A 19,085-nucleotide genomic window follows, 5' to 3' on the forward strand; every position below is an offset into this window, starting at 1 on the left:
TATACTTTAATCACAGGGTCAAAAGTTCCTTTACCTAGGTTGTTCCTGGCTAAGTTTTGATAGAGATCAACTGACTGATAGATTATCAAAGACATAAATATAAACATTTACCGCCATTAATATATATTTACAAAAGTTTATGTGAAAATCCCAGCATTACATCCTAAAAATTACTCTGTAGTGGTTATGTATTTTGATCTAAAGGTAAATAAATATTATTTTCATTATGTCTTGGGGTATGATTTGTTAAATTTTGAAATTAAATATTGATTATTAAAATCAAACTATAGGCAAATTTATGAAGTCAAATGAATGTTCAACTTCGCAAAATCTCTGATGACCATGAAACACGTGTTTCTCCTTTGTTGTCATATTAAATAGGGAAACTTATGAAAATCTAACATTCTGAATAGTTTGTTAATATAAATTAAAAGGTTTTATTACCTTGATAATATTAAAGATTAATGGGATTTTAATTATGCAAGATTTGAAAAAAATTAAACAATAGGGACCTTGAGGCCTCACAAAATTTTGAACAGTTGTGAATCTCTGTTACTTATGTTTCTAATATTATAAAGCATCCAAGGCTTTCAATAATTTTGAAATGAAGAGGTGAGTTTATCCATTTGAAGAGGCTGTTATAGAATTATTTCCAATGAATTATTTATCTTATTTAGTGGCCGTTTTCCTATAAGCATCTCCTGAAACCTTTTTTGGTTCACTTACAATAAGGCCTCCCTTCCAGATTATGGCTTACCGTATAATTTCAGAGTTCCCAAAATGCACAAGTCTACAGGACTTCCCAGGTTAGCTTTGAAAGGGGCTGGTAAAAATCTGAATTTTATTTGTCAAAATGTCTGACTGTTTACACAGACTGGATAAAAAATGAGACAGAAAGTCTTAACAGAATTATTTGATTGAATTACAAGAGGTAAATATTTTACTAAAAACCAAAACATATGAATAAGATGTTTATGTCCCAAAATATCAATGTGAGCGAGTAAAACTTGTAGAGTTAGGGGCCTACATCATGCACTTGGCCCCTATGGTTTTAAATGTTATTTGCAACCCTGATGTATCACATGTAAAAAAAAAAAAAATCATCTACAGTATGGCTAAATGTGCCTATCAGATTAATGACTGAACGTAAAGTATTGGTACTGGTATACATATTTCCCTTGTCATGTAGGTCATGTAGTTGGGACAAGCATTAAACAAATCATAAACTATTAATGCTTTATTTTCAAACATATTTTTATTTTCCAGATTTGGAGAATAGGAAACTTCTTATCCCTAAATGAGAAAATAAGATAACTAGGGATGTCAGAACCAAATGAAATTTCAAAGTATTGTCATCATGGTCATGTATGCAGAATGTGAAATCTTTGATGTTTAAAGTTTAAACCATGTTTCCATGGTTAACTGGACGTTTCTATAGACACACAGTAATGTTACTGACATTACTTATATTGTATTTATGTGAGACATCAGGAGAAAGTACATTGGTGTATGTAGACACTGGTTGTAATAAGTCTCAGGTGCAGAAAGTCCAGGTTGATTACTCAAGTACAGTCATTGATCATGGTAAGTATTTGTTTTATATCTGCAGTATGTGTCATGGGAATTTTACATGTGATATAAAGTTCTAATGAATTTCATGTCTAGCATTGATATTACATTGAAGATTAAACAGTTTGATCATGTATTTTAATCAAGCATTCTCTTAAAATCTAGGTCTGCACAAGAAAGCTGACTTTGGGAGAATGCTTTTAACATACTAGCACATGTATTTAAAATAAAGTAAAAAAGGTCTAGAGAAATATGTTTTAATTTACCATGCATTAGAACATCAAATATACAATGACATTTGATTTGACGAATGAATTGTTTTTTAAGAATACATTGTCTCATTTAATGGATACTACAAACCCCAAGCCAGGAAGCGATTTCTAACCTCGGCTCTTCATGACTCAGGAGTCTTGTCTTGGAAAATCATTCCCAGAGAGAATCTGGCTTTTGAGTATCCAAGTGACTTTGATGTTGTAAAGGTAATATTAACATCATTTCACTTCTTGTACCCCTGAGCACACTTTTGCCAATACAATAATTACTAAAGATGTAAATGAGTATTTGAAAAATATTGAAGTTTCTGAAGAAACATTGACTCTAATTGTACATGTGTTCGAGTGTGAAATATTCATGTACATGTGCTCTATGTAGATAATGTGTTGATACATGTGTTTCTGTTTGAACAGCTGAATGATGGCAGACTTGAGGGCATTGAAGCATTGGAGAGTCACCCAATCATCAAAAGAATAACCCCTCATAAGAAGTTATCTAGGTCACTTAAGTTTGTCAAAGGTAACTTAGTGTACCAGTATATTGGAGTGCCATTACCTGCTTCATGAATTTATGTCTATTGTTGTATGGATGAATTCTTTATAATTTCATGTTTATTCATGTTAAGATAAATTCTTTATAAATTTATGTTTGTTCATCATAGAATAAATTCTTTATAAATTTATGTCTATTCTTGAAAGGATAAATTCTTTGTATGTATTCAAAGTTTGCAATGTAAGTACAGATTGGGATTGCATTTCTCCCCGTGTAGTTTTTTATATATAGTAAGTACAGTACCACCTAGGAAATTGTTGTGTTCTTTGGTTGTATGACTGAACATTGAAACATAGATGGTGTGTCAACAAGGCTTGCTTGAATTTCTTGAATTTATTTGGAATGACCAATGAGTGTTTATTTTGTAATAATGAGGGGGTGGGTGGGGGATGCACAATTGTTATTGGCAAGTATTTTGTAGATACTGAACAGGTAGGTTTTCACAATAAAGATGTCTTGATGTGATTTGATCTGTAGATGTGGAGCAGCAGGAAGTCGTAGACAAGGAGTGTAACGAGACGACCTCAAATATGTGTCCTCAAACCTTTCATTCCTCAAGATCACACAACCGCAAAAGTCTCTCCCTGGTCAGTAAGATTACTTCAAGTCTATAAACCTTAATGAAAAACTGGGACAACAGCTTTTTAAATGTAGAGTCATTATACTGAAAATACTGAAATGTCAAATTACAATGTACATGTATGTCTGTGATGGGGAAAATACAATGTGGAGCGATTCTCAAAATTTGAGTAAACATGTTCATATACAACCAGATACAATTTTACAATCAATTCAATAATAATTATGAGTTACCGTATTTTTCTTCTTTTATTTTAATTAGGGTGCAACATATTGGCATTCACCTGCAAGGTTTAAAGGAAGGCGACTTCTGAGGGCTGTACCTAAACAGGTGAACAATTGCATGACTTTGGAATGAATCCATTCAATTTAACTTACATGTTTTATTTCCAAGTAGTCCATGCACATGCCACTTTGCACATGTTCTTTTTTTTTCAGATTGTGAGTGCTTTACAAGCCGAGATTCTCTGGAATATGGGATTCACAGGTATAATTTAATGTGTATCGACTTTCATACAGTGTACTTATGTTTCACATTTAATGTAAAATGGCACAATGCCTTCAAGTAAACTTGTATGTTTAGAAACCTTCCTCCTTAGAAGGATGGTTCGCCTTTTGTTACACTTGTTAAAATTTTGTTCTACATGTATTAAGTCATGGTATAATATTCGTTTCTATGACTTATTACTCAGTTCTACATGTAGAGGGTTATGTTCAACATTAAGTACAATATACAGTGTACACATACTCTTTACAGGGACTGGTGTGAAAGTAGCCATTTTTGACACTGGTCTCTCAGAGGACCATCCACACTTCAAAAAGGGCAGGATCAAGGACAGGACTAACTGGACCAATGAAAAGACACTGGACGATGGTAACAGTATAATATATATCACAGAAATTTATCTTTGTAAAATTTAAAACTATCTGATCTGGATTCGGTTGTATCAACGGTTAATTAACTTTAATGAGTTATTAAGCCTAATGAATCATTAAATTCCTAATGATGCATTAGTTAATGAAGGCATTAAAACGTGTTGTACAAAACCTTTGTTAGAGTCTTATTAGTTAATGAATCATTAAACATTTAAGAATTCATTAAAGGTCTATTAACATTAGGAGAATATCCCTCAATGCAATGCGTTTCGACTTCCGGGGGCGTTTCCGTGGGCGTTTCCTTTGTTTAACATATACACGTACCAATTATTTAATAAATGAGCTTATAAGACCAATTAAAAGTCCGCCAAAATGGTCGCGGTTTTTAATTATGACGCAAAAAAATAAATTACGTCATTTTATGAAGTCTGTGAGCGTCTTGAAGGTTATAACATAAAGAAACGTCATTTCATAAAAAATTGTGCTACAATGACCGAAGGAATTCAATTTAAATGTAATAGAAATCGGGGGAAAAATTTTGATTTTAGCGAAATTCAACTTTTAGCCGAACTGGTTGAGAGAAATATTAACATCATTAATAGCAAACTAACCAATAGTGTTACCAATGAGAAAAAGAAAAAAAGTATGGGATAATATAACAGCGCAAATAAATGCGTTAGGAGTTTCAAGTCGCACTACTAAAGAGATTAAAACCAAATGGACCAATATGCATCAGACGGCAAAAAAGGAATTCAGCTACAACAAACTTTCACAGAGAAAAACAGGGGGAGGACCCTGCGCAAAACCTCTTTCGACAGTCAGCGAAAAGATCGTTGATATCTACAAAGATTCTCCAACTTTTAATGGATTATCCGGATTCGAGACTCAGGCACCTGGTAAGTGAAAGTTCTCAATTTGCAAGAAATATAAAATACAAATTACTTATATTAAATATTATATGGACCAGATACAAGGATTGATAAATAAGGGTTTGATTTTTTTTTAATTTTCGGGGGGGGGGGGGGGGGGGGGGGTATATAAGTTTATCGGAATCAAGTTGCAAAATCATCTATATGTCATAAGAAATATTGTGTAAAGTAATAGTAAACATTTACCGGTAATATAATTCTGCGAAGAGGTTCTGAAAGGGTCAGGCAGTATAGACAAACAAATTGGAGTTTTCTTCCTTTGCTTACAGTAGTTTTCACAGGTGTGCAAATGACAACGATTGACTTGATTAGAATTGGTAAGAGCAAAAATTAATTTATGCGGGCATCAAATTCATTTTTACTCTCATTATAATTTATTTAATTTGTTTTGTTGAATTAAAATTTAGAACGCAAAATTAACATGAAGTTGGGGAGAGGGGCTGTTTGAGCGTCTTTTCTTCGCTTCTCAAGCTTCATATATATACATGTATGACTCTTCCAAAGAACTTCAAAGGGGTCTGGACCCCCCCCCCCCCAGGTCTGCGCATGGCAATGAGGGTGGTTTGAAATGATGTCAATCTAAAACCTTTATGGTATACTGTAGTACTAGTATTATCTCTTTTCTTTTTTTACTTGTAACCAAAGATGAAAGCAACATCAATTTGATTGGCTCGCCAAATACCGTCTCAATTCTTACTGATCTGCTGATTCCACTTGACCACCAGCAAAATGAATTAAAACTTCAGCCAGAACAAGTCACACCAATCCAGGAGACTCATTGCTCGCCCGATCAGATGGTGGAAGAAATAACCAGCATAGAAAATAAAACTAGTACTGCAGCCACAAGCATGGAGACATGTGTGGAGTCAAGCATGTAATAAAACTTAGAAAATTAGTAATTTAAATGAACAGTTCAACCGTAGAAAATACAATAACTTGCTCACCATTTCATGGTTTAATCATAAAATTACCCCAAATTTATTATGTTTTTTTTTTTAATTTTTTTTCTTCAAATGTACATTATAATGCATAGACGTGTATCAATATATGAACTAATACACAATAGATTTATTTAGTTTGGTAAGATCTTCATAAGCTACTCTTAATCATAAAAAGGTAAATTTACATACATACGTTAACGCTGAATTTCAATCCCGCATGCACAATCACAACTGTAAAAGTTTACCCTTGTGCATTGTAGGTCAAAAAAAGTGGGAACTCCAAATGATCGAGGTCAACGTAAGAGAATAAGGCCCGAAGATGTTACAAGAATGCAGTACGAAGTTTTGGTAGAACAAAAGAAAAAGATACAGGAGCAAACAATTTATTACCAATTAATGAATAAAAAATTGCGATTGGAGTTAAATTTATCCAATGAAGATTAATAAATATATGAATCATGTTATCAAATAGTTCTTTTTTTTTAAAGAATTCTAAGCATCAATTTCATAAATTAACTGAAGACTTCGTGTTCATGTTCATGTATTTTCCCGATTCAGTGCGCGCTCGACAGTGATTTCTTTCAATCAATACATCGTAGGCTTTGAACATTTTTCCTGGTTGTATATGGCTAGACTACTACCCTGTATTGAAAATGATATAAAAATAAAACTCAGTATTTACACCTTTATACGATATAATATTCTTGGTGTCCAAAAACATTATTATCAGTGTATAGTCTAGAGGGTCCTTAACTTGTTCTGTAGTGAAGGTTCTTCAAATTTTAAAATCCTGTTTAAAATTCTGTTTAGAGAGATAAAAACACGTCAGTAGAATGGGAGTATTTAGCCAATGAAGTACTGTCCTATCTAGAAATAATGTTGTGTGATGTAATTCCTGATGTTCTTTCCATCCTCGGGTCCATTGTAATTTCCCTGTATATTTCCATTAACAGTTATATCTTCATCCATCGGTGGCTCGTTGTACATTATAGCCAGGTTATGCAAAACTGCACAAGCACCTAAAGTGTAGTTATGGAAACAAATGCATACATAAATTCTAAAGTTTTTAATTTTTTGATTTAAACTTCATTGTCAAGCTATATTTAAACGCATTTCATATAAGATTATGATGTACATGTAATCCTATTCGTCTGTCAATTTTTCTCTCTGTCACAAATACACTTATACTATAACATAATCTTTAATATGCTCAAAACTTTTAAATGAAAGAGGATAAGGTTCAATATTTCACCTGTGCATACTTTGACCTTTGACTTATGATCTTTACCTTGAAATTTGACCTACAACTCTCTGAATTGCTTCCTTCTCTCTGTACCAGGCGCATGGTTAATTATAAATGACAGTATATTAACGAATTATATATTTACCAATAATTGTGCACACTCTCTCTGGCTTCATTCTGATTTCAGAATGAAGGACGTGGAACCGTCGTTTCCACCAGCCAAATGTCCTCTCAATGGCCACGCGTGTTTTAGAATGCGCTGTATTAAAGCGCTCCTCGGCCTGAGAGGAGGGTCGGAGGTATGGTGTCATAAGGTATGGTTTACAGGCATACCCAATATCGCCCAATATGATGCCATCATTGATAGAGCGGAAGTTCCGCTCAATATCTTGCTTTATTCCACTCATGTTAAATATGTGGCTATCATGTGTGCTACCTGGCCATCTTGCCACGATGTTGGTAAATTTACCTGTATCAAAAAGGCACAATAACTACAGTTAACCAGTGCTAGGGCGGATCCATGAATTTCACTGTAAGGGGTAAGGGGTCGTGTTAAAAATGTCGAGTAAAAATAATATTGATCAGACAAAAAAAAAAAAGACTATCCAAACGCGAAACAGCTAGGAAGGGTTGCATACTTCTTAACAAGGTACTCTCCATCATCTTTATCTGACCAACTCATGAGAGGTGCGCGTTTCCCAGGGAGGATGGGGGGGGGTTATTCCAAGGTTATTTTTGGTTACTTTTACTGTACAAAATGTTTCCGAAAAACTCACAATCATAACTGTATCATAATATGCTTCGGTTCTTAAAAAAGTACTCACTAATATTCAATTTTTATCCTATGTAATGATATTAAAACAATTTTTATATTATTATGTAAATGCAATAACAAAGAATCTCACTCTAGCTTACGTAAAAAGAAGTATATATTTCATATCAAATCTCATTTTTGCATACCAGCATTATCACAGATAGCTTGAACATTGATTGAGTGGTAGCCTTTCCTATTCACAAATGCTGGTTCATTCTCTGACGGTCCTTGGATCCTCACATGAGTGCCGTCGATACAGCCTATAACACCTGGAAAGCCTGCTAATTTAAAAAATTCACTCTTGATGCTGGTTAGCTCCTCGTCTGCTGGCCATTTAATAAATCTGGGCGCAAGAGATACCAGTGACTGCAACACTTTCAGAACGATTCGAGAGACTGTTGACTTGTCGACCCCAGTTGTGTCACCAAGAACTTGAAGAAAACTTCCACTGGCATAAAATCTCAAGGCAATCAGAATCTAAATTTGAAAAAAAAATTTAAAATTTGTAGACTTATTTATGCGCAATTTATAATCTGCAAACTGGTTTCATGTTTACTTTTCTGCGGAAAAAATACATAGGTCTACACGCATTATGTTAGATAAGTTAAATTAAAATAAGTTAAAATTATTTATAAAATAATATCCAACAAAATTCCAATTTACACTACTTTATTTTGGTGTGGGTCTAAGAAAAAAAATGGATTTACTACTTTATGCTTATGAAAAATAGGGTCGGTTTTAGGCATAAGTTTGTTTTTATTTATTTATTTATTTTTCAAATAAAGGCATAACTTTGAAATGTAATTTTTTGAAAATGGTTTGAAGTTCTTTTATTTTACCCACAATATATATTTTTTCTCTCAGTGCGTTGAATTATTGATAATATCAAAACAATGGATATAAATTTTATATAATGTTCAATCTCTGAAATGATTTTTTTCTCGAGTGTTTCTTGTAAAATGTAAGAAGTATCAGGCATGTAGCATCATTTTTTTTTTCAAAAAGGAGTAGGGGTGGGGACTACAGAAAATTATTTACGAGTAAAAAAAAAACTTTAACAATAAAAAAAAGCAATCCACGTAAATATATTGCGTGGTGGTGGGCGGGAAAGGGGGGGGTTACAGTCTATAGATCTTTAACGTATCATATATATATATATATATATATATATATATATATATATATATATATATATATATATATATATATATATATATATATATATATATATATATATAATTTGTGATTTTATTGAGACCTATACATGTAGTCCTAATATTTATTATTTGTGATTTTATTGAGACCTATACATGTAGTCCTAATATTTATTAGGAAACTGTAACCAACTGTATTTATTTATTGATAAAACTTATTTAGATCTGTCCCGCTTTGCTGCTTTTATCAACAGTACATGTATACAATATTAGATCCGCCTCATAGATGATGACGAAAGAAATGACGTCACAAATTGAACAAAGTCTATTTTGGATTCAGTGAATGATTATGCATTGACGCAGTGGGAATTTCTAATTTGTTTTTTTATCCATAATTTGATTTTTTACGGAAATAAGCATGTTTATACCTGTAATTCTGTTGACAAAGAGTGCGATCTATTTGTGGAATGCCTTAGTGAAGGTTCCAGTAATGTGACAAGCCGTCCAATATTTTCTTTACGGAAACGGTATCGTTTCCGAATTTCCTCATCGTCCATAGTGTGCAGTGAAAAACGCTCACGAAAGACTCTGTCATTTCTCCGTCTGCCTAGCTGGCAAAACATAAGGCTGGCTGCCATACTTAATGACCACTTAATGAAGCCCCCTTACCTTCATTAAAGTTGAGGAGTTTAATGAAGCTTTAATGCACCGATTCGTTCATTAAAAGATTGATACAACGGAATTTAATGACACATTAAAAATGATCAGTTTAATGAAGCTTTAATCACTCATTAAATATTGATACAACCGGATCCAGAATGGCAATTGATAACAAGTAGGTGGTTTAACTTAATGGTTGCTTGTCTTTGAAGGTCTAGGTCATGGTACATTTGTGGCTGGAGTCATTGCCAGTTATAAGGACTGTCTGGGATTTGCTCCTGATGCTGACATTCATGTCTACAGAGTGTTCACAAACAATCAGGTTTGTTTGGTTTGTTTTTTTTTTTCTTTTCATCTCCAGAATACTGCTCAGTGCTCACAAACAGTCATGATTGTGTGGTTATGTGTTTTTTTTTTACTAGGAGTCAGGTTTGTATGCTTTTATGTATAGAGTGTTCACAAATAATCAGGTTTGTACTTGGATAGTTTTGGTTTTAAACATAGACCAGGACAGTACAATACATGCATGTTTTTATTCATTGCAAGTACCCTCAGCTGGTCTTCCTGCACAAATCTCTTGTCATATTATGATATTAATATATATGTGACACTATTAGTGCAGTGGACTAGGAAATCTGTACCTGTGCTGTGTTTTATTCGCAGGTGTCGTACACTTCATGGTTCTTGGATGCCTTTAATTATGCTATCCTGAAGAAAATCAATGTACTCAATCTCAGCATTGGCGGACCAGATTTTATGGATCACCCCTTTGTTGACAAGGTAAGTATTCTGTTGTATTGTACATTTACCTGTAGATAGGAGAAGATTCAAATCTGAACAAGAGTTTTATGACTGCTTTTTTGTTGTGGGAAGTTTGAGGTCCTCTGAGGTAAAATCAGAATTTCTGTAAGCTGGGGTCCTCTGAGGGAAACTCAAGAGTTTCCATCACACATTAAAGGCTTGCATGGTAAACTTGAGTTTCTCTAGCTTGATTTGCACAGAGTTAAATCCCTAGTTTCTCAAGATTTTTTTTTTCTTAGTCATTTTTGCTTAAGATCTTGGTCAATCAAATGAAAGAATTTGATGATATTTTGGGGTTGGGTTGGTGGTGTGTGTTTGGGGGTGGGTGGGTGGGTTTATAATCAGATGAAATGCACATACTTGATTCATAGTATAGTACTCAAAGCATGACATTATGATTTCAGGTTTGGGAACTGACAGCCAACAAAGTGATCATGATCTCTGCTATTGGAAATGATGGGCCTCTGTATGGGTAGGTTATAAAACCATATGTTGAACTCTCAACTGTTTTGGATTTAAAAATATGTTATCACTCATGAGTAGAAGTACTAGATAGTTGAATTACATGTACTGGAAAAATAGAAAGTATATATATAGTTTTGACATGATTTTTGGAAGCACTCTTAACAACCCAGCTGACCAGATGGATGTCATAGGAGTGGGAGGGATCAACTTTGATAACCAGATAGCCAGGTTCTCCTCCAGAGGAATGACCACATGGGTAAATGGACAATCTACTCATTTGTCTCTTCATGTTGATGAATGTACATGTACTTGCTTTATCTACATGTAGATATAGATGGGATTTAAGATGCATGCACAAATTGAACTTTCACTTTAAGGAAGAATGTTGTTAAACCATTTTTTGCATCTCTATAGAAATCAGAAATGAATTTTTTACTTTCAGATTTTTGAAAATTACTTGTAAATTAGAAATTAATTGGGTTCTCCTTATTTTACAGGAACTTCCTCATGGTTATGGAAGATTAAAACCAGACATTGTCACATATGGATCAGCTGTTCGTGGATCAGCCCTCAAGTAAGTGTTAATATTTTGTAAGTGAAGTTGTAGTAATCAAAATAAGGAAATAAACATTTTTTTGTATGATTTGAGTATTTATATTCATTGAAATTTATGGAACCATATTATTGACATGGAGTATTTGGGGTGGTGTTTTAGGGGTGGATGTAGGTCTCTGTCTGGAACCAGTGTTGCCTCCCCTGTGGTTGCTGGAGCTGTTACCCTACTGTACAGGTCAGAGGAAAATTATTGAATTATTTTTGCTTAAAGGCATTATTTTACATACATTTATTAGTGTTAAAACATTATATTTTGATTAAAAGAATCCTTTAAAAGGGAAGAGTTTTGTCCAAATTTTGGTGAAGTTAGGCCATTCATGCAGTCTTGTCAAAATCCTTTCACTGTTATATTTCAGTGCTGTGTTAGACAGAGCCAATATTATTAACCCTGCCAGTATGAAGCAGGCTCTGATGGCTTCAGCCAGGAGGTTACCAGAGGTCAACATGTTTGAGCAGGGTCATGGCAAGCTGGACCTTATCAGAGCTTATCAAACCCTCAGGACCTATAAACCACAAGCCAGGTACTGTGACAATTAACTATACAAACTTTTGAGGTCAAGGAATATAGTGTACAATTTTCCACTGTGCAGGATAGCTCTTTTATCAAACCCACGTCAGGAACTATTCCCCCAGAGCTTGTTCGAGGGGAATAGTTCCTGTCAAGGTTTGATGAAAGAGTTATCCCACTCACAGCCAGTGGATAAGCGTTTTTTTTAATACTGATCTATATTATAATTTCTGAGGATTGGATTTTATACCCCGGGTATAGCTTGGCTATTCTTGAAAATTTTCAGACTATAAAAATAGTTATTTTACCTTCTAAACTTTATGTATAGGAATTATTTTAACAGAAGTATAATAAACTGCATTATTCTGAATAATATTAAGATTTTATTTACCTTTTGTAGTTTGAGTCCCAGTTATATTGATCTCACAGAATGCCCATACATGTGGCCTTACTGTTCTCAGCCCATCTTCTACGGTGCCATGCCTGTAGTAGTCAATGTAAGTCAGATATCAACTCAATCAGTGTGGAAACATTTATCTATGGATGATATATTTCTTGAAAGAATTTTAATTTATACTTTTAGATCATAAACAGATGAAAACAGTGTGTTCATGTTTACATGTAATTTTTCAGTGTATCTACATGGGGAACATAAGCTGTAGTTTAATTTATATATACATTGTACTTGTAATTATTTTAGGTAACGATTTTAAATGGAATGGGAGTATCAGGAAAATTACTTGACAAAGTAAGATTTAATATACATGTATGTAATTAGATGTTTAAGACTACAAGTAAATCAGTGTGTGGCATGTGTAACTTTTCTCAAGTAAAAAACTTTTTAATAAATTATTTAAAAGAATTTTTCCTTTGATTCTTTAGCCTCGTTGGGAACCCTACATTCCACATCATGGAAACTACATAGATGTGGCATTCTCCTACTCTAAAACTCTGTGGCCATGGTCAGGGTACTTGGCTGTCTTCATTTCTGTTGCCAAATCAGGAGCAAATTATGAGGGCATAGCTCAGGGACAGGTCACTCTAACTGTGGAATCACCCCCAGAGGTGGGTATAGATAATCCAGTACTTAAATGTAGTCAACAAGCTATTTGCTGTTGTTGTGTTTACACTTTAAAAATTATAAATGTCTAAAACCATTCAATAAATGATGTCATTTATTTTTTGATGGTTAGGGTGAAGAAACAACACCAAGGCAGACAACTCTTAAGCTACCAATTAAAGTCCACATTATTTCAACTCCACCTCGAAGGTAACACCATTTCAAAAATGTCCAAAATCAAAATTTGATGTTTCTTTTTATGATGAATTACTTCCATCCCAGTTAGATTTTCTACTTTTTCAAAAGACAATTTTTTTATGGTTCTTTTCTTTGCCTACTGCAGCAAGAGAATATTGTGGGATCAGTACCACAATCTAAGATATCCACCTGGCTACTTCCCACGAGATAACCTGAGGATGAAAAATGATCCATTAGACTGGTAAGGTTCACACAATAATAAGTCACTTTCTGTTGCTTTATACATGTATTTGAAATCTTGTGAGATACAGTAAAGAAGATTATCTGTTTCTTAAGGAATGGAGACCATATCCACACAAATTTTAAAGACATGTACCATCATATTAGAACATCAGGGTATTTTGTTGAAGTCTTGGGTAAATACAAACTTATTTGTTAATAAAAAATAAAATCTTGGTATCAATGAAATAAGTGAGAAATTACAGAAAAAAATAACGATTTTTTTTTAAATTTTGAATTTTATAATTGGTAACATCTAAATTATCATAAAAGAACTTTAGAGAAGGGAAATTATAAAAATGCACTGCAGGTAAATGCACTTGGCTAAATTTAAATTTTTGATATCTCAGGTGCCCCTTTGACCTGCTTTGATGCCAGTCAGTATGGGAACCTACTGATTGTGGATGCTGAGGAGGAGTATTTCCCAGAGGAAGTGACAAAGCTTAAGAGAGACATAGATAATGGTTTGTCAGTTGTCATCTTTGCCGACTGGTACAATGTGACGGTCATGAAGAAAGTGAAGTTCTATGATGAAAATACAAGGTGAATTTGGATAAACAACCATACTTATGGACCATACAGGGTCATTTTATGATTCGTCATGACTTTTCAGGGTTTTTTTTCAAGATAAGTTTGGCTTTCATAACTCATAAACAAAGAAATGTCTTTCCTATGTTATAAACCTGTTCACCATATGACACATTATGTGTATCTATGAAGGGGATTTTCTGTAAAAGTACATATATTGTACATGTACATGCATTGAAAATTTATGTAGTGCTTTATATAAAAAAATAAAATACAATTTGTACCTTGTACTTGTGTACAATTACCTCTGTATTCATGCTATTTACAATTACTTAACAATTTTTCACTTGGGATCCAGACAATGGTGGATGCCAGACACTGGAGGAGTCAACATCCCTGCCACAAACGATCTTTTAGCACCTCTGGGTATGGCATTCAGGTGGGTACCATATTTTGCTATAATCTATACCAGAACAAATAGCAGAAGCATTTTTAGCCAAAATAGTTTGTCTTGTGCAGTCTTACAGGGTATGATGAATGTGTATGCTTTTTTCAGTGACAGAGTGTATGAGGGAGATTTTACCCTGGGTGACCATGAAAGTGAGTCTAGAGAGAGTTTTTCCAATAATTGATTCTAACACTTAAATTTGTATTTATGACATCATATCTTGATATCCTCTAATCTTTGCTTCAGTTTAGATGTCCATCACATGTATGTTATCTTGTAATAATAATTTTGCCTTGTTTTCAGTGTATTATGCATCTGGAGCCAGTCTTGCTAAATTTCCAGATGATGGCATCATAGTTACCCAGACACTAAAAGACCAAGGTCAGTGTTTAAGCCATTTCTTGAAATAGTAGTAAAAATTTGACTCTTTTATAGCAACTCTGAATTTCTTGAAAATGCAGTTTATACATTTTGAATAATGCAAGAGTGACATATAACATCTATCTGTTGCAGGTCATGAGGTTTTAAAGGGGTCATCTGTCATGAAAGAGAATGTTCCTATTTTGGGTCTTTATCAGACAATAGCTCAACCGAATGGTGGGAGAGTGGCTCTGTATGGAGATTCCAACTGTCTTGATAACAGCCACATGCAAAAAGGTAATGAGCCAGATAATCACAACTGATGTGGATAAGTATAATGTCCATATCTCCTCTCAGAGTTTGATTTAATTTCTCTTTAAATATTGCTCAGTCTTAAAATTGTTTTAAAACCAATTCAGTTCAAAAATCATTTTGAAATATGCATATTGTTCACATACTGTACATGTACTACTTGATCCACTGTGAGTGGGTTTGCATGTAAGACCATTAGATTGTTCACATATTCAATTATTTTTAGGAAGATTTTTGTTTTCAAGAGTATTCATACGATTTCTCTTAAAGCTAATGTTTAAAATATACAGTTGAACTTTGATATCTCAAACGCTGATATCTCGAATACCATGGATATGTCAAAGTGAGTTGGAAGTTCCAACCACATATTCCTGAAGTATTTTACGGTTAATATCTCAAATCTTCATATATCTCGAAGTTTTTTCTCAGACCCATCAAGATAACGAGGTTTGACTTTATAATGCTTTAAAAGTTAAAACTTTAAATGTGTCTTATACTTTATGCTGCAGATTGTTTCTGGATGCTGAGTGCTATCCTAGAATACACAGCTTACAATAACTTAGTACAGGTGTTCTCAAATCAGGACAAGGTCGTCCTTCCTCCAATGGACCTACCAAACAGAATGGAAGGTAAGGGCAGTGCCATACACTGTTATATAAAAAATGATACATTTATCTCTGTAGATATGCCATTTTTTAAGTAGAATTTGTAGCAGGTTAATGGGATGACTTTTTCTTTACCTTTTTAGGAAACCATTTACATCGATACTCAAAAGTGCTTGAAGGTCATCTTGGTACATCAAGGTCCAGAATTTTACCAACATGTCCAAGAGTCATCTATGCAGCAAGCCACCCAATAAATAAGTCTGCTCCATCGTAAGTGGCCATAGCTAACTGTGTGTTTAATTCTAATAATTGTACACCTCTCCCCTATTTTATGTTTGACCTTTTGTTCTGTATTTTAATCTGTTGTCCCTTTCATCAATACAATTTTTCAGACACACAGAGAGTAAGTATGAAGAGTTAAGTGAATTTTAACATGCAATATTTCAATTACCTTCATGTATATGTCAATTTATGCAATCCCCCATTATCTCCAACTCAGTCATATCTCCCTTCACAAAATGGCATGTATAAATTCTGAAAATTATTACCAGAACAAGAAATATGAGGTAACTATTTGATCTTTGAATATTTTCCACACAGACATTTATAAACATTCCTAATCTCTTTTTACATGTATGTACTTTTCACACAGATGTTTGTTTTGCATGTATATGTCTTACTTTAAAGTTTATTTTATTATTTGGAAACATTTTATGTTCTTGGACTGCTAAATTTGTTATTTAAATATTATGTGTACAAAGACTAAGTATATAATACATCTATGGTTTAAAAAATCAACATGTAGTACTTATAAGCAACAAAAAGAGTTTTAAGAGAATAGTATCAAACTAGCTACATGTAGTTAGTGTACATTTGTTTGATTACAGTTTGAAAATGTATTTGTGTTTACATAAGAGCACATAACTTGATTTGCAATTGCTTCATTATTAAAAACCCTGTCATGTTTGTAAAATCACCCAATCACTAGAGGCAATTTAAAGATAAAAACGAGTTTCTACAGGAAGATTTCTCATAATTCTCAAATTTCAAAAAATATAGGAGTTGATGTTTATTATCTTTGACTGTATGCATAAATTAGGTGCTAGCTTTCACAGCATGGCGAGAGGAGGGGGTTTACCGGTTATCACTCTTAGCATGATGGTACAGGAAGTTCATAAATTCAAGGAGGTCAGGAGTTGGAATTGTCATGTGACTTTGGTTTTTGTTTTGCAGGAATCTTTTCCAGCAGCAGAAGTTGCTCTCCATTGGACTAGACGAGTCAGTGCCACTGGGAAGGCGGCATGTGGTGGAGGATTTAATAGAATCAGTGGAAGCCAAGGAGAATTTTGGCAATGGCGCGGCACCTCACATTCAGGGAGGAGGGGCCATGCAAGATATTGACTCCAATAGTGTGTTCCCAGTGCTGGCCTTTATAGGCACTGGTCTCGTACTGTTGTTTCTGTTAAATCAGTACTACAGGGGGCGCTCTAAGCCTCGGAGGAAAAAGCCAAGATTAAAAAAGTTTCACACAATGTTATATGGTACAAAGGGACCAAGTGTTTAATAGAAGTGACTCCTAGTTGCCAAAGATATTCAGAGGAACTCATTGATCATATCAGATGTATATTATTCCTTCCTTTAAAATCCTTAAAAAAAATAAAGGAAGTAAATAAGTAGAAGTAGCTCTAATTTTGTTCACAATTGAAAGAAGTGTTCTTTTGATTGGTACATTATACATGTATAGCACTAAAGCCTAAAAAAAAAGATGGGCTGTTAATTACAAATGTTAAAGAGGCATTTGCTGTAAAAGTGATGGCAACCAATTTTCTTGCAAAATTTGTCAATTGCTAAGGCATGTATATTAATGAACAATGAAAAAACATTTTGTTCATACAAAAACAACAGAAACCTAGTAATACTACATTAAATAACCATTTTTAGTGTAAATAAATACATGAGGAACAAATTTTGGCATGCAAGCCAATTATTGTTTAAACAAAGATACATATACAGGGTTGTCCCTAAGCCCCGGGGAATTTCCTTGCCTATAATGACGGAATCCCCCGCATTCTCTGGTATTCTCCCTCATCACCCTGTTAATGGAGAAACCCTAGACCCCTTTCTACATTTTAAATGTCCCACGCTATTTTAATTCTTAGGGACAACTCTGCATATATATATTCTTTGAAAGTAAAAAAAGTGTTTGAAATCATTAAATGCTGTTTTCATTAAAGAAATACATGTACATGAACATAAAATAAAGCAATTTTCAATGAAGTGAATATTTCTGAGAAAAAAACCCAGCTAATGCCTCTTTAATTGATTTTAATATAAACCTACGTGTAGTTATTTTCTTCACTGTTACAATAGATTACACACAATAATGTTTTTTTAAATGTCAATTTGATGATGAACTGTTTTGATCTTGTGTCAAATATGTAACTCCATTATTATATCTTAGTGTGTATGTGTGTACTTTATGGTATTTTGTCATTCCATTTTAGACTGTGTGTGTGTGAAAATCATAGTGAGAGAGTCATTCAGGAATGTTTGTTTCATTGATTAATTGTTGAATTATGGTATTAATGGATAAACTAGTCAAAAATTTTATATCTGCATACAATGTATATCATTTTCAATTATTTAGTATTCTTAAAAATAGTGCATTTTTATACCAGCTTAATTTTTTCTTTTTTTAATCTTTGTGTTGGAGAATAGCTGGATTGTGATTTGCCATCAGACATTTTCATACACTTTCAGTCTTTCATATTTCCATGTATCTGCTATTGAGTTTTGTACTGAGTTCAGTTATATTATGCACTGGACTTTAATTCTAAAAGGAATGAATTTTTTTTTTGTGGCATTATCGCACAAAGACTTGAACTGAGTAAGATAGGGATATAATAGGATGATATTTAGTTTGTTTGATGTAATTTTTTTTTTACACTAGAATTTTGAAGTAGATGATTGAAACCAGTTTGTATTGTGTATGTGTGTCTGTGTGTGTGGGTGATAATTATGCATCAGTAGGTTTTAATTTATTAGGTATGTTTTAAGTGTGTTTGTCTAATTTTGAATATCTTAGATTGCAGTACAATGGCATAATAAAATCAGTGCTGATTCTTTAGTGATCTTTTCTTTATGTCAACATAAACTGAACCATCACTTCTAGTTCTTATTTCACCAGTGGCCAGATAATTCAGTTGATGGAGCACCTGACTAGAGATTCAAGGGTCCTGGGTTCAAATCCCAGTCTAGTCCATCACATTTTTCTCCACTCCTGGTACATTTTGTGACATGACCTTGCCCTGGAAAT

At 33.5% G+C, this 19,085-nt stretch overlaps 2 protein-coding genes across 2 annotated transcripts; one reads left to right on the forward strand and one right to left on the reverse strand.

Moving 5' to 3' along the window:
* Nucleotides 1-1,266: 1,266 nt before the first annotated feature.
* On the forward strand, nt 1,267-18,896 carry LOC133206134 (membrane-bound transcription factor site-1 protease-like). Its single transcript, XM_061342065.1, has 28 exons — nt 1,267-1,584; nt 1,897-2,048; nt 2,256-2,361; nt 2,872-2,981; nt 3,236-3,304; nt 3,412-3,460; nt 3,731-3,847; nt 9,803-9,912; nt 10,254-10,370; nt 10,796-10,863; nt 11,010-11,112; nt 11,354-11,430; nt 11,572-11,646; nt 11,828-11,992; nt 12,380-12,476; nt 12,680-12,727; nt 12,862-13,044; nt 13,173-13,249; nt 13,383-13,478; nt 13,574-13,653; nt 13,867-14,059; nt 14,403-14,483; nt 14,601-14,644; nt 14,796-14,873; nt 15,006-15,149; nt 15,674-15,793; nt 15,913-16,039; nt 17,003-18,896. Exons 1-28 carry the CDS (start codon nt 1,407-1,409, stop codon nt 17,331-17,333), a joined length of 3,195 nt encoding a protein of 1,064 aa, XP_061198049.1. The 5' UTR covers nt 1,267-1,406; the 3' UTR covers nt 17,334-18,896.
* On the reverse strand, nt 6,587-9,568 carry LOC133171869 (putative nuclease HARBI1). The gene is made up of 4 exons (XM_061306660.1): nt 9,359-9,568; nt 7,923-8,253; nt 7,108-7,431; nt 6,587-6,738 (listed from the first exon to the last, which is right to left on the reverse strand). Exons 1-4 carry the CDS (start codon nt 9,566-9,568, stop codon nt 6,587-6,589), a joined length of 1,017 nt encoding a protein of 338 aa, XP_061162644.1.
* Nucleotides 18,897-19,085: the final 189 nt, after the last annotated feature.

The sequence above is a fragment of the Saccostrea echinata genome, unplaced genomic scaffold (assembly GCF_033153115.1).
Source record: "Saccostrea echinata isolate AGI-Se365-2 ecotype Australia unplaced genomic scaffold, CSIRO_AGI_Sech_v1 ptg000054l, whole genome shotgun sequence".
NCBI classification, from domain to species: domain Eukaryota; kingdom Metazoa; phylum Mollusca; class Bivalvia; order Ostreida; family Ostreidae; genus Saccostrea; species Saccostrea echinata.

Excerpts from the sequence above, each read along its gene's own strand:
- LOC133206134 (XM_061342065.1), top strand. The coding sequence starts at position 1,407 with ATGTTTCCATGGTTAACTGGACGTTTCTATAGACACACAGTAATGTTA. Across the intron at positions 13,045-13,172 it reads CTGTGGAATCACCCCCAGAG|GGTGAAGAAACAACACCAAG; the intron begins GTGGGTATAGAT and ends TTTGATGGTTAG. Across the intron at positions 14,645-14,795 it reads TACCCTGGGTGACCATGAAA|TGTATTATGCATCTGGAGCC; the intron begins GTGAGTCTAGAG and ends CCTTGTTTTCAG.
- LOC133171869 (XM_061306660.1), bottom strand. The coding sequence starts at position 9,568 with ATGGCAGCCAGCCTTATGTTTTGCCAGCTAGGCAGACGGAGAAATGAC. Across the intron at positions 8,254-9,358 it reads CTTTGTCAACAGAATTACAG|ATTCTGATTGCCTTGAGATT; the intron begins GTATAAACATGC and ends TTTCAAATTTAG. Across the intron at positions 6,739-7,107 it reads GAGAGTGTGCACAATTATTG|GTGCTTGTGCAGTTTTGCAT; the intron begins GTAAATATATAA and ends ACTACACTTTAG.